Source organism: Glossina fuscipes, unplaced genomic scaffold (genome assembly GCF_014805625.2).
Source record: "Glossina fuscipes isolate IAEA_lab_2018 unplaced genomic scaffold, Yale_Gfus_2 28, whole genome shotgun sequence".
NCBI classification, from domain to species: Eukaryota; Metazoa; Arthropoda; class Insecta; order Diptera; family Glossinidae; genus Glossina; species Glossina fuscipes.
In genome coordinates this window covers 7,800,249-7,814,904 of record NW_023998423.1, presented here as the reverse complement: position 1 = coordinate 7,814,904, position 14,656 = coordinate 7,800,249, and the positions used below count along the sequence as shown (strand labels likewise).

The window sequence follows — 14,656 nt, the reverse complement described above, 5'->3', positions numbered from 1 at the left end:
ATTAATATATTAAACATCTTTTCTTAAAATAGATTCTTATTCAATTCTAGAAGAAAAAATTAAAAAAAAAAAGACTTGCCTTATTTTAATGTTTCTCCTTTTTCATTATTACTTATTTTCTCTTCATAGTTGCCTGACTCTTTGTTGTTTTGATTGCTTTAGAAACTATCGTAACAAAAAAAAAAATTAAAAAAATATTAAAAAATATTGACTTATTCTCTTGGTTTGTGTACACGTTGAACTGGCGTGTCTGCCTTAACCAGAGATACTCCTCTCAAATGCATGCAACGAAAAGTTTTCTTCTTTTTCCCTTCGCAGATTTTTTTTTTTCTGTTTCATTTTATGAAAATTAATAACAATAAACAACACAAACAATTGATAAATAAATTCAAATCTTAAGATTATGGTTTTCATCAATTCAGTTGAGAAAACCACTATAACCACGGCAACCACATTCGGAAGCAACTGAAATTGTTTCTTTTCAATGAACGATGAAGAAGCATTATTCTTCTCTTCTACGGTATATGCGGCATATTGAATGTTTGAATAGGAATGAAGAGGAAATCAAGAAATGCAAATGATTATTTGTGCAAAACGACAACAACATCAACAACAATAACAACAACAATAACAAGAACAATAAATATAGAAATTTACACAATAGACATTATTTATAAAAGTACGCGCTGTTAACAATTGTTGAGATGTTGATTAAACTTCAGTTACACGTTTAATATTTAGATTGTTTTGCAATGAAGAAAGACAAATTCCTCCTTTTTCCTTTATCTGTATCAGCAATGGGGTATATCAACTGTTTCATAAAGCATGCGTTACCAAGAGAATATGCAATAAATATATATATTTTTATTCTCGATCTGTTTCGGTTATATATTCGATAAAGTCTACATTCTTTTCAAAATCTTATCGTATCCTTTTACTATATAATCGCTATCATATCTTAGACTTTCTCCCCACTCTTGGCGGTCTGTCCTTGCGTATATCTATATATGTATCCGCTCACATTTTTTTATCCACATGGTTTACTGTCTAATCAACTTTTTCTCTATCAGATACTTTTTATGTGTGCTGGACTTTCAATCAAGTCTCTTTTCTAAGTGTTCAATTAGGTTCGGGCCTCTATCTTTTCAGGTATATAATATTCTTTTTTTCCTGACTTTCTGACTTCGCATATGTTCAATTTTCTGGATCTACAATTATCCATAGGTTCGTCTTGCTATTCATTCTACTTACTTATATGTTGAGCTTTTCGCCTCTCCGAGTTCTTCAATTATTCAGTTATCAAGATTGAAAATTCGAATCGGTTGAACTAAACTAAAATTTCATTTTATAGGCAGGCAATGTCTTTTCCACATCGTTTTCCATCTAAAATCCTATATATTTTTATCGTATCATTTAAGGCACGAAAGAGAAAATAAACGGAAACAGCGGGACGTGATATAAATCCCATCCGCAAGTGCATCTTAGACGTGACGATAGGTAAATAAGATTCGTCTTAAAGGATATAGAGTTCGCACATTTGCTTTTCTGTTTCTCTTGTGTTTTTTTTTTTTATATATTTTTTTTTGTTTTTATTTCTTAAAATATGAGTTATGCTTAAGATCTATTTGCTAAAAGAAAAGAAATTGTTTTTCTTAGACTTTGCTTAATTGAAGTAATTGCTTGCCTGCGCAAATAAAAGGATTAAAAGTTAGTTTTCAATTGTGTTTTAATAACGAATAAATGACAAAGAGATTAAAAACGTCTAAATGTGTATTTATATGTGTTAAGCAATTTGTTAACATTCATGGAAGGGATGTTAAATTTGCATCTCCATTAAGTCCCAAAAAAACACCCAAATTTTCCGAATTGCTGATCAATATTCACAATACAATTGATTTGACTTTTAAATAAAGTAATTTTTAAATAATTATTCAGTTTTAATGAACGTTAAATCATATGATGATTGGCACTACGACCGATTTGTCGTAACCCATTAATATTTTTCATATATCAATTTTTGCAATACAATTACTTCCATTGGCTATTTGTTAATAATCTCGACAATGATATCATGAGAGGTTTAACGCGAGACAGACTTTTTGCGATTTGTGAATATTACAAGTGCAACAACAAATTTGAACACTCGCTGTAGCAGCGATTGTAATAGTAAACAAGTGTGGGAATTACATTTGCCTTATCTTTGACTTTAATAGCCGGCATTTTTCTATTTTTTTTGGGTGTGTTTTTTGTAATTTAGCGACCTTACTTTATAATATAGTTTACTATGACGATTGCTCCGGAATATCAAGTTTGATAAAAACCCATAAATATTATGATAAAAAACAAATCATTTTCTCTTATGAGTAGTGATTGGTCACAATGCCAGACTATGACTAAATATTTGAATGCAGGATCTTTGATATCAGTCGTCTAAGATCAAAATGTATTGGTTGGATGTGTGATCGATTGAGGTATTTTTTTACACCAGGCTTTAGATCAGTATATTTTATAATAAATTATAAATTTTCGTTTATTATAAGTATGTCCTTAGACGGTTTAAAATTCTTTTCTCCTTTAGATTCCTGGTAAGGTTTGTCTCTAACGGTTGTTCTAAGTTAACGTTTTTGTACACTGCGGGGAAATTTGTGGCCAAATTTTTGAAGCCTAACGTGAAATCATTAATTATTATCTTATTTCTTTGCTTCGGTCCCATCGCACTGGCTCAAACAAAGTTTATTATATCAGAGAGATTTGTTATACAGCAACAGGCATTTCGAGAGTACCACGGTATCAATATGTGCTTGCATGTATTTTGATCAGCGAAATCTATTGGTGGTTAAATTCGATGATTTGAGCCTATCTCTAGATAAAATAACAGTTTTCCCTTTAGTCTTATTGAGTTGGCATTCATTACTTCTACTGCCAAAGCCTATCAAACACTTTTGCAAGCTTATGGTCATGTTGTTCCGTCTAACATCGTGGTTTACCGGTTTAGAAACCGTAATTTTGACGCTAATTGCAACCAACAGTAGGGAGGACCGAAAAAGTTCAAAGACCATGAATCGCAAGACTTATTGGCTGAAAGCCCAGCATAGAACTTTCGTACATCAACTCTTTTTAGATCGAAAGATTCAAGAGGAGGAGGAAACGGCTCACATACGACTTTACTGCAAATGCCAGAATTTCTGCCTTAAAACAGGCCGCCTTGAAAATGATCTACAAATCAAGCGAATTAAGTTTCACCAGCAAACGGTATGAATGGAAAACTTGCATTTATAAAGAATAGCTGATATGACTATTAAAGCACTTGCCAGGCTTTATCTATTTACCTCAATTTTTCAAGCTGTGAATACTCGAAAAAATATGACAGACGGACGGACAGAGTTGAAGTGATTTATTTCTTATAATGATAGAGAATTATCTTATATCGCATTAAATGGCTGATGAGCGTTACACGAACCGAATGAGAAATGTAGGGTAGACTAATCGCTCGGCAATCGCTCGCACACAATCAAGTGATTTTTTTAGAACTTGTGCATTCTTATTTCTCTTTGTATATATGTACCTACAGTGACTAAAACATTACTTCTTGAATGTTATAGACGCACACACATACATATGCTCGTACATTTATATATAGTAAATTTTTTTATTTACTAATATTCGTATGATCTGATTGCACGTGTTTCCGAAATTCGCGGCAATCGATGAAAAGGATACTCGCATAAACTAAATTACGGAAGTAGAGTGAAAATAAGCAGAATTTTCTGTAATATGCAAGAACTCTTCCTTCCACGTATTGTTACGAGTTGTACTACATGTTATGTTAACAAGCATACAATAGCACTGCATTATGTTTTAAATACCTTAGAACTGGTTGGGTATCTCAGATTCGTTTCAAATCGAGTTTTTGTTTGTATTGTATTTTTTAGCCTTTAATGTGTCAGCAGGTGGTGACTTGACACCCTTCTCAGCATGTGTGCACACCATTTGACTTTCTGGGAAAGTTTTAGGTTTTTTTATTTTCTTCTTCTTTGGCCTGACATGAATGAATGTTATTGCAACATGTAAAAGTAATAAATGTCAGTAATTTTCGTTAATAATTTTTGACATTTATGTTGCCGTTTACTTTTGAAAAAAAAAAAATAATATGATGATTCTTTTTTATTTCGCGAAATTTTCTCTGTCTTATTACATTACGAGCATTTCTTTCTACTCTTCTTTCAAAAATGTTCATAAAGGGGGAAAAAATGTGAAAGATTGCGGAGAATATAAATTTGTCAAATTGTTTGCACTTAGATTTTGAATTTCATACATGAAATTATTTGATTAAAGCAACCGTGTAAAGCATAGCACCATGTTGAACGACTACGATGTGCTTGCTTTTTTCCATACTTTGTCAAGAGCTCTGCAGTTTTGCAAATGAAAAAAAAAAAAAAAATTGCTTTAAGTTGAATATTTGAAAAAGAAAAATAAATGTTTGCCGAATCTCAGAAAAGAAAACACCATTGAATAAAGCTACCATGCAGCAGCTTTAAGCTGGAAACTCAACCAATGTAACCGAAGAGACACAAAACTTCATTAGTACGGCCTCTGTCTTTTTCCATTTTGAAAAATAATTTCTTAGTCCATTGAAGATATTAGGAAATGTTTAAAAAAATTGGAGACTTTGTCTCAATCAGTTCACGATAAGTAAGTAAGCAAAACTGGGTCATACACAAGTTTGGTTGTATAAGAAGCGACGGGATATACGCACATATAGATGACAAAATAAATTTCAAATAACGAGTTATTTTGTACATGAATTTAATTATTCTACAGAAGGGGAGCATCTATTTTTATATTCTAAACCATTTGTAGTACAAGTGCTTATTAAGTTTGTAAGGTTATAAGCAACATCCAGAAGAAATTGAAACAGACCCATATTTTATTACATTGATGGATTCACAACTACTTTTTATATCGGTACAGGCTTGTCCGTCCGTCCGTCCGTCGTCTTGTTCGTTTTCATATGTTCAACATATAGATCCTAATTTTGTAGATACCTCCATGAAAATTTTTGTTTTGGCCCAAGGAAGAATGCTATTGAGCATTATTCGGATCTGACGATTGTTCGATCACTTTTGTTCCTAGTTAACGTCTTGTTAGTTGTATGGGGTTTTTGATGGTGGCCGTTATCCACCACAGTTTCTTTACTTGATTTGAATTAGTCAGACTGGACGGAAGAGCATTTGAAATTTTAAGTGTAATAAAAGATTGAGAAATTAATTAATTAAATAAAGTAAACTCCGCCCATAAAGACTAATTGAAAATTGCATTAAAAGGTTTCGGAGCAACATTGATTTTGAAAGACAAAGAGAGTTCGTCGTTACGCACAGTTTTCTATTTTAAGACGCTAAACAATTAAACATTGCTAAGACGGCTTTTACATCATCAGTGGAATTGCCAGGAAATAAATATCGAGACAAATGGTAACCGAATTAGCACTTGATGTTATTACTGGGGAACATATTACATATGCTGAAGCAAAGAACAAAGAACAATTTATTAAGTCCAGAGGGACTTAGGCTTAGCAAAGAAAATTTTAAGTATTCAGACACCATTACCTGACTAGAGGAAGGAAGGAGCACCAGACACAATGATCTTGAAGAGCTAAGAGAGCTGAGAGCAATTGAAGCAATAACAAGGGTCTAAAGTGATACTTGCTGGCTAGAAAACGAGACGTCTCCTCGATTCAAAGCATACAGACAATAAGCAGATGCAATGGGTAGAAGAACTTTAAGTGATGCTCGTGGATGCTCGTTTTGCGAGTCGATTATTCACGCAATACGCACAAGCCGGAGCTGTCGCAATCGTCGAAAGTTGTTTGGCATTTTTCATTTTTATTAGACAAATCCGATAACTACTTCCATACCTCTGAGAGTCCTATTATAGTTCGTATACAAAGTAGGTAGGCATGAATGCCGAAGTCTTTATCTGCAGAGAGAGAGAGAGAGAGAGAGGGAGTCCTGTGAATTATGCCGGCTTAACACGTTATGCGATGATCAAGCAAGATCCGCTTTAATAAAACCTGCAACCTGCAGGGAAATTACCACAGCGAAGAGACAAACAGCTACGACAAACAACATACAGTACAATAAAGAAGAAGAAAACATATAGGTACGTTATAAACAAAAAAAAAAATAAATAAATAAATAAATAATCAAAACAGGAAAGGAAATGTAATAAACATGAGTTGTGCGAGACTCAATTTCAGAAATCGAGAGAAAATAGACAAAGAATAAGCTGAGAGTAAAGCATTCAGCCCTGGCGAGCTAAAAAGAAAAACAAAAGCTCAACTTGCCAAGGTAGATAATATAAAGACGCAACAAAAAAGCGGAACGAAGCAAACATAAGCTACAAAATGTAAAGAAGAGAACGAAGGAATAAAATTAAAAGAAAATTAATTATATACGAAGGGAAAGCAAACGAATAAAATAGGCCCGAGACCACCATATACATGAAACAAAAACCAACTGAAATCACTCCTTTGCAAGGAGGAATAAATAAAAAAATTTATTTAATTATTTTCTGTTAATTTTATAAATTTATTATTAATTTTTAAAAGTGTTCAGTGATAAGTGTTTAAAAGTGACAATTTTCGAAGAAGACGGCCTTGTCGAGCACAGAGCTGCCGAATATGGTAATATTGTGCTAATTTTCCGATCCATCTCTAGCGTAACATGTAACATGTTTAAGAAAACTTTAAATCAAATATGACTAAGCGACTATGTAAAATGTGCCTGACTAATAGAAGGCATGGGATAGTGTTCTTTGGGTATTACCAGCTGAATGACAATATCAAAATACTTTCTGTAGGGGGTTTAAAAATTTATTTATTTTTTTAATTAGTAAAAGGAAATTTAGTGCGGTTTTTTTCTTAGTGATAACAAATATTTCAACCCTGACGCCTCTCGCGCTTATTCTCTCTCTCGGGCAAAATGAGTTATTATAAATTAAGTTCAAGCATTTCATATATTTTCATACCATTCAAGATCAGTCTCAATAAAGCAACACTCTTATAATGATATATACTTTTGCTAAGCGTTCTTTGTAATTAAGTGCAATGAATATAAAATTATTGCTTTTATTCGGTATCGGTTTGATAACGTTGGCGGAAGCAACACATCTTCGTCGCTTAAGAGAACACCTTAGGCGAAGAACAAATCGAAATGAAGATGACCAATACGAAGATTCCTTGGATGAAAATGTACGTCCTAGCGGTTTGCTACGCCGTCATTTAAGGAGAGGAGGAAGAGGACCAACTATTATGGGACCACCTGGGCAGCGGGTAAACTTTAATCCAATACGACAAAATCCAGCGATAAATCAAAACAGAATATATCCTCAACAAAATCTCATACATGAAGATCTTATTAAGCCAAACCAACAGCAGTTACCTCATAATCCCGCTTATGTCCAAGTCATGCCACACCCTAATCAGCCAGTTAACGTACCTCCGGGGCTATTTACAAATGCAAATCACATACAACAGCCTTCCATTCAAGGTCAGCAAGTACCCGTAGGGGGACAATTTGTACCAGTTATACAAAATCCCGGATATGTCCAACAGCCTGTTCCAAATTATCAGCCCGTAGTAGGGATGCAACCAGTAACTCATTTGAATCAAAATCCGCAACATTTACAAGTTGTTCCCCAGATGAACTATCCTCAAAATCCTCAACACGTTCAACATCAACAGATGCCAGTTATACAACCTGTACCAGTGTCACATGGGTCGCCCAATTCTGTAAACAACGTCATGCTTACAAATGGATTTGTACCAAGTCAACAAGGGCTTCCTTATAATCAACCTGAAAGGAATGTTCCCCAACCAACACCAGTGGATAGCGGTTTACCACCTCATTATAACAATAACCAAAATTCTGGATTATCTAACAATATTTTGCAGCCGGCACCGTATACGCCCAATCAACCGACTAATAACTTTGAAGCGGAAACATTTAAACCAAATCTTTCAGTTACCAATGAGAAAATCATACAACAACAACATCCTGTTGGGCAATTTCCAAACTTCCAAAGTCCGCCACTTGACGACCTGATAAACAAAATACTGACAACTACGACAAGCGAGAAACCTACGCTTAATCCTCGCCGCATGGATCTTCTTTACGGCAGCAATCTACATGAGGAGGAAAATTTTGAAGATGAAACTCGGAGAGATCTAACAGTCGACATCGATCCGCGCATGGGCGGCCCCACCAATGCGAAAAATACTAACGATGAGAATGATTTAAGAAAATGACGTTTTTTAGGGTTTTCCTCTTCTAGCTTTGGTTTAACCCGCGCACAGTCATTCTAACATTCAAATCCCGTTTTATTCATTTTGTATATTAATTAAATTTTTATTACATTGTAATTCACTACAACGATTATATGCATTAGCCAAAGAGAATGATTACAAATTTTAAATTAAAAATTGCATTAGTAGTGAAATGTTTTAATAAAATCGCAAAATAAAATGCTAAAATAATTTTAACTTCCATACCAACAAAAGCAAAAACAAAAAAAAAAAAACTAAAGCTTATTAAGTAATAAATTAAAGATTAAACATTTCTCAAATTAATAATAATTTTTTTTTTTTTTTTTGAATTTCAACAAAGAAAAATTCCCATTTGCTATGTCAGACCAGTTTGTTGAAAAAAAAAGAAATATATTTTTTTTAATTTAAAAAATTAAATAAAAATTTTATAAAACAAACAAATAAATTCATTAACTGAGGAACTTGATGCTGAATTTCATGCGTTTCAAATAATCACAAGCAGCGAGATAACGGCCGGTTAATTACGTGTTAGACAAAGTCAGCTTAGGTTAATGACTGCTCGCAATGTGTTCAGCGAATATGAAAGAAGAAAGCTTGATGCTCGAAGTGCTTTTAATAATTCTGGTTTTATTGAAAAATCGTTCCAGTCGAAGCTCAACGACGGGCAAGCTTTACGAATATTTTTTAAAATTTTTAAATTTAAAAAAAAAAAAATCTACAAACATACAGGTTTTTAGATATTTTAGTTTATCCTTAATTGTATGAAAAAATCATTAAATGCCCGAACTTGCAATTAGCTGTAAGGCATACTTAAGTCATACTTTGTACACCCATCACCGAAGGATGGTCAAAACGTGTGCAACACTTATAAGCAAGCTTTAGACAAAGAATACGCATTTTTGATGCTCCTCAAGAATCCAGATCGATTTCAGCATGTTTGTCTATCCGTCTGTCCGTCTGACTGTTTACGTAATTTTCGCAGTGAACTTTCTCTTAACTGTTAAAACGAAGCTATGAGCTTCAAGTTTGCCAAAAACCTTCAAGCAGGAGGATATTGAAAATGGACCAAATCGGCCGAAGAGCATGCTTACACAAAATAAAAAAATTTTTGCTTTTTCCCCTTTGTAATTATTACTTGAAAGTCACATGGAAAAAAATGTCTACGAAAACGGATAAAATCAGACAAATTCTCTTAATATTTCATTACTAAGTTTCTTGCGTTTTTCTTTTTCCAAACTCTTCGAGGATAATTATGGTGGGTTTAAAAGATGGGGCAAAGGCAAATATAAATTTCTTACATGTCTTAGGAATATCTCTGTGAAATCTATCTCGGTGAAAATATCTCTGTATTTACGACGTTAGTTTCGTCTCCTGACTATTGTGAGCATGTTTTTAGGATCAGTATTTATAATCTCAATAGATCGAAAGACTTCTTACTTCATTCCATTCCAATCTTACTAACTAACATCCATTGTAAGTTCCAGAGTTGATAACGTTAGGGGTAAGGGGAGAAGGAGAAGAGCACTGATTACCGATTTATTATGCGTGAAATAGCATGATGTGTCAGTATCCCAAAGCAATCTGAAAAGTTTATTCTGCATGAAAAATTAAATATAAACCATACAGGATTCAAGTCTGCCTAATGTAAAGCATAACCGAAATTGTGATGAAAACAAATGAGTAATAGACGTGGCAAGAAATTATTTCCGATATCATTGAATCAACAGATGTTGACAAGTGTTGCAAAAGCAATTCTTCACAACTTCTAAATTATGTGGATGGAAAATGGATGAGCAAAGATGTGGTCTCCACAAAAGAGAACTTTCCTTCCTTTTTCAAATTGAACATACGTGCACACAAATCGTATGATGAAATATATATATATATATATATAAATACATACATATCAAAACTTCATCTTCCAGCGCGACAATGCCCTTTAAGCATGCATTCTGCAAAGTGCGAATAAGTAGATGAGCGGATGAATTTGTGAAATGGGAACAGTCTTTGACTTTGAGACCTAAAACTTTATACCTCCTAAGCAGTTGATGGGGCCATGAGTTTGAAGTAATATGATTTTCTAAGCATTTGCACCGTTCTAGGTTTCTTAACAAATACCTTCAACTTTCTAGAATATGTGGAGAAAAGTTTATGTTTTACCAGAAATTTCTATGTATTTCCACAAACGAACCATAACCTTAAATGCAGAATGTAAGGGATTTTTATGAGTTAAATTAATCATTATTTACTAATAAATAACTTTTTTACTCGGAAATTGAACACTTTCTTTCAAATACTCAACAATCATATAAAAATCTATAGTTTTGGAATATCCTATGAATTTCTCTATATGTAAGCTATAGATAGGAAAAATAAAACATTTTTTTCAGTGCTACCCACATTATGTGTTAAAGAGAGAGAGAGTGAGAGAGAGAGTGCGCCTAACCTAAACACGCTTCGTAAGAATGGTCCTAGTGTTGGCATTTGTAATTTAGGCATAAAAATTTTTTTTTTAATATTTAAATATGTGCGTAATGACTAACTCAAATGTTATTATTCTAGTGACCTTTTCCAAAAACAAGTGAAAACGTTATAATCGGCGCTTAAATACCGTACACCACTTCGCCTAGTACAATTCTTACTTTTGTCATAATACAAAACAATTATACCCTGTTTTTATATCAACTTACGACTGCAACTATTATGAAACTACATATATATTAAAAATTAGAGCATTTTGCAAAAAGGAATTACTTTCCGTAAAAGGTTCAAGAATTCAAGTACATGTTCAAATTTCAGCACAGTTAATTTTAAAAAGTAAAGGTCCAAAAATAGGTGTGGGTGGGCCACATTTGGTACAGTTAATTTTGTTTTCTTAAATTACTATTATGATCCAGTTTTCATCATGAGCCTTGAAAATTACGCCCCTTTGTCATATGAACTTTAGTTTGTTGTTAGTTAAGAACTGGTTCAAAAAATTACCCCAGCCGGTCTCAAAATATCCAGATCAATTCAGAATGGGGAATTACAATCACTTATCCGCTTTTGTCAAGAAATTTCGAAAATTGAAATTTTTCCCATATAATGACTTCTTTAAATATGGCGTTATGTGAGGAGTACTCGAAAAAGTGAACCGATCGAAAGCATTTTCAATAGCGCTTGGGCTTGGATCAAAACACGTTAGTGTACCAAATTTCATCAAAATATCTCAAACATTGCGACCTGTAGCTTGAACAAAAACCTTCATAGACAGACATAAGACGGACAGAAGGACAGACAGGCTTAGATCAATTCAGAAGATGATTCTGAATCGTTCGGTATAATGAAAGTTGCGTCTAATTTAAGGCTGACTACGTGTTACATACGTCCAAACAAACTTAATATACAATGTACGAGAAGTGGCGTAATATATAAAAAGTCTATTACTCGGGTTAAATTTTCAGCAGATAGGGGTAGAGTTTAAGAATATATTTTATGCGCCGACAAAATCGCGCAGAAGAGGCTTGCAAAAGGCAACAAAATTTATAATTAACAAAATACTTTACAATCTTTCTATAGTGCTTTGTGACGATGGATATGCGGCATTAATATCAAAGCAAATATAAGTGTGTTCGCTATTCCTGGGTCTAACAGTGAAAGGAGCTTTCAGCGGAAGCTCCATAGGAATTCGGTATCCGTTTGTCAATATTTTCTTTTATATATATATATATATATATATATATATTATTTAGTTACAGAAATTTTGAGGTTTTGATCCTAAGATTACATCCACATTTCTATAAAGTTAAGGAAATATATTTCTTTTGTAGTTCCAAAGAAAATAGGAAAGATTGGTGTATATCGGTTTTTTAGCAACCATAGAACACATTCATATTTTATATTAACTTGATAGTTATCTTCTTTAGGTGATTAAATACATGGCTCTCTAGGTACACTGCGTATTGCAGAGTTGCCTTAATCGTCCCGAAAAAGAAATGGCTTTGTATAATTTTGGTTCATTTTTTTTTTTTCACTCTAAGATGATTGACGTCATGGCAACAACAATTGTTATCGGTATTTGAAGAACGATTTTATCAAAAATCTGATTTATAAGAGATTTGGGATCTTATAAAGAACACTGCGTTCTTTAAAAGCATTTAGGAAAATTTGATGCAAGTGAGCAACTAATCTAATGATTTTATCCAAGAGATTTTGGTTGAAAAATGAACGATGCTAGGAAGGCAAAGAAAAATTGAGGAAACAAAGCATTTGAAAATAACAAATAATAGCTGATCATAGATCGGGAAGTCCCGTTAAGAAGGGTCAACTTTAAAATTAACGCTCCCGGAAAAGTTTACAGTTCGTCCTTTTAAAAACTTCAAATATACTTAGTTAGAGAAGCTAAGACGATAGAATAATTTAAAATGCCATTTAAAGTTGTAGAATAATTTTGAAAATATTTATTTTCTTTTCCTTTTTAAAATTTTTGTTCATATAATCTAAGCAAGCTTGCGACACTTTTGATTTACGGGAGTGAAACCTTCAGAGCAGCGTGGCACTAAAGTGAATAGGCTTAGTAGATGTGATGGCGGCTGTTCTCTATTCAGTGGTAACACCTCTGCCTGTTTTTCGTCAGGTAAAAAACTTTCACTTAAAACGTGTTGTACGTAAAATATGCAAAAAATTAAAAATTTTATACTTAACGACATCATTTTACAATATCTGTCTTCTTATTTTATTATTATTATTATTTTTATTTTTTTTTCAAATCAATTTATTCTCAAATACTCACTCCGTTTATATCAATACGTATTTACAGAATAAATTGCTTTTAAATTGTAATTTTTTATTTATATATATTTCTAAACACGCAAGCGTATGTGTGCAAAGAAAAAACTTAATTGCCATGATTTGTTTATTAGTTTGTGCATAAGTAAGCAAATCGAAATATTAATAATGAAATTGTTCTTTGTTTAGATTCCCCTTAATGAGAGATTAAAGCTCTTCAATTTTTTTCTTTTTATAAAAAATAAAACGAGACACTTTAGCGCACTTACCCGGGTGTAACCATTAATAATGCGGTTTTCTTGCTTAAAGCCAAAAAGGGGAAGAGATTTTGGAAAATTTCAAACGAATTATAGATTGAGAGTAACTTTTAACGCTAGTTAAGCTTTTTCACTTCATTTCATGAAATCTACGCAAATTGCTGCAGACGATGCCAATTCTGAAGATTTAGTATGAAATGGGGTCTGCCTTGTGATATTTTTTTCGTTTTTTTCTCTTGGCTTTGGTGACGTCTTAAATACTTAAAATGGATATGAAAGTATGGTCTTGTGGAGTTGTTCCTGAAGAGGGGGAGTTGTGGGAAAGTAAAAGGAGAAAACAAGTCGATTTTCCGAGCACGCTCACCGACTCGTATTACGAGTACATTATAACGCCATGTTGTTAATGAAAAGGAACGCTTCAGTTCGATAGTGAACAGATTCACAAAATTTATAGTATAACGTACCGAGCTTATGGAAAGATGATTTCAATTATAAGAAACATCGTGCGCATGAAACGCATAAATAATGCAACGTAATCCCTAAAATTTTTGCCAATAATTCCGGATACTTGCACACAGATGTCATCGCAACAAAATATTCTTATTACGTTCAGAAAATCTCAGTCTTTAAGTGACGCTTGTTACAAAAGTTCACTTGCTTCATTTCGATCAATTGTTCTCGAGCTCCAATGGTCCTAGCCACGCCGCCTTTGTTATTTTCAATACAATGGAAAAATTCCAGCTTCCCGTGTTAATTGGATTGTATGGGGAAAGAATACTTTCCGAACTGAGCATTGGCTTGAAAATCGCTATAGTAACTCTTCGCCGTCGAGAACAACGAGCTATCGTTAAAAGCTCGCGGTTTTCGATGCAATACTTTTTCTTCAAAAGTAATTGATAACTTGGCAGCACGTTAGCTTTGCTGCTAAAAATCGTTATATGTTCGAATCGAATTACTTAATAGGCAAATATTTTGATACCCCACACCGCTGGTGGTACAAGGGCGTACGAACTTGGTGCGCCACCCAGAAGACTCATCTTTTACTCTCTCGATTGATTCGGTGTCGCATTCTCAATCAATCTAAGCTTATCAGTCCGTCTGTCCGTCTTATTTTTTTGCATTCAACAAGACAAATTCTCGCAATTTTTGAAATATTTTGATGAAATTTGGAACAGTAACGGGTTTTGACACATGGACGAAAGCTCTTGAAAGTGGTTTGGATCGGACTTCTTTTTCGGTCACTTCATGTATAACGCCCTATTTTTTAAAGTCATTATATGAATAGCCATAGAGTGGTTCAAGGGCGGGC

General features: G+C 33.4%; 1 protein-coding gene across 1 annotated transcript; it reads left to right on the top strand.

Annotated features, from left to right (window-relative positions):
• The first annotated feature begins 7,105 nt into the window (after window positions 1-7,105).
• On the top strand, window positions 7,106-8,305 carry LOC119636320 (actin cytoskeleton-regulatory complex protein sla1-like). Its single transcript, XM_038031621.1, has one exon. It carries the CDS (start codon window positions 7,106-7,108, stop codon window positions 8,303-8,305), a length of 1,200 nt encoding a protein of 399 aa, XP_037887549.1.
• Window positions 8,306-14,656: the final 6,351 nt, after the last annotated feature.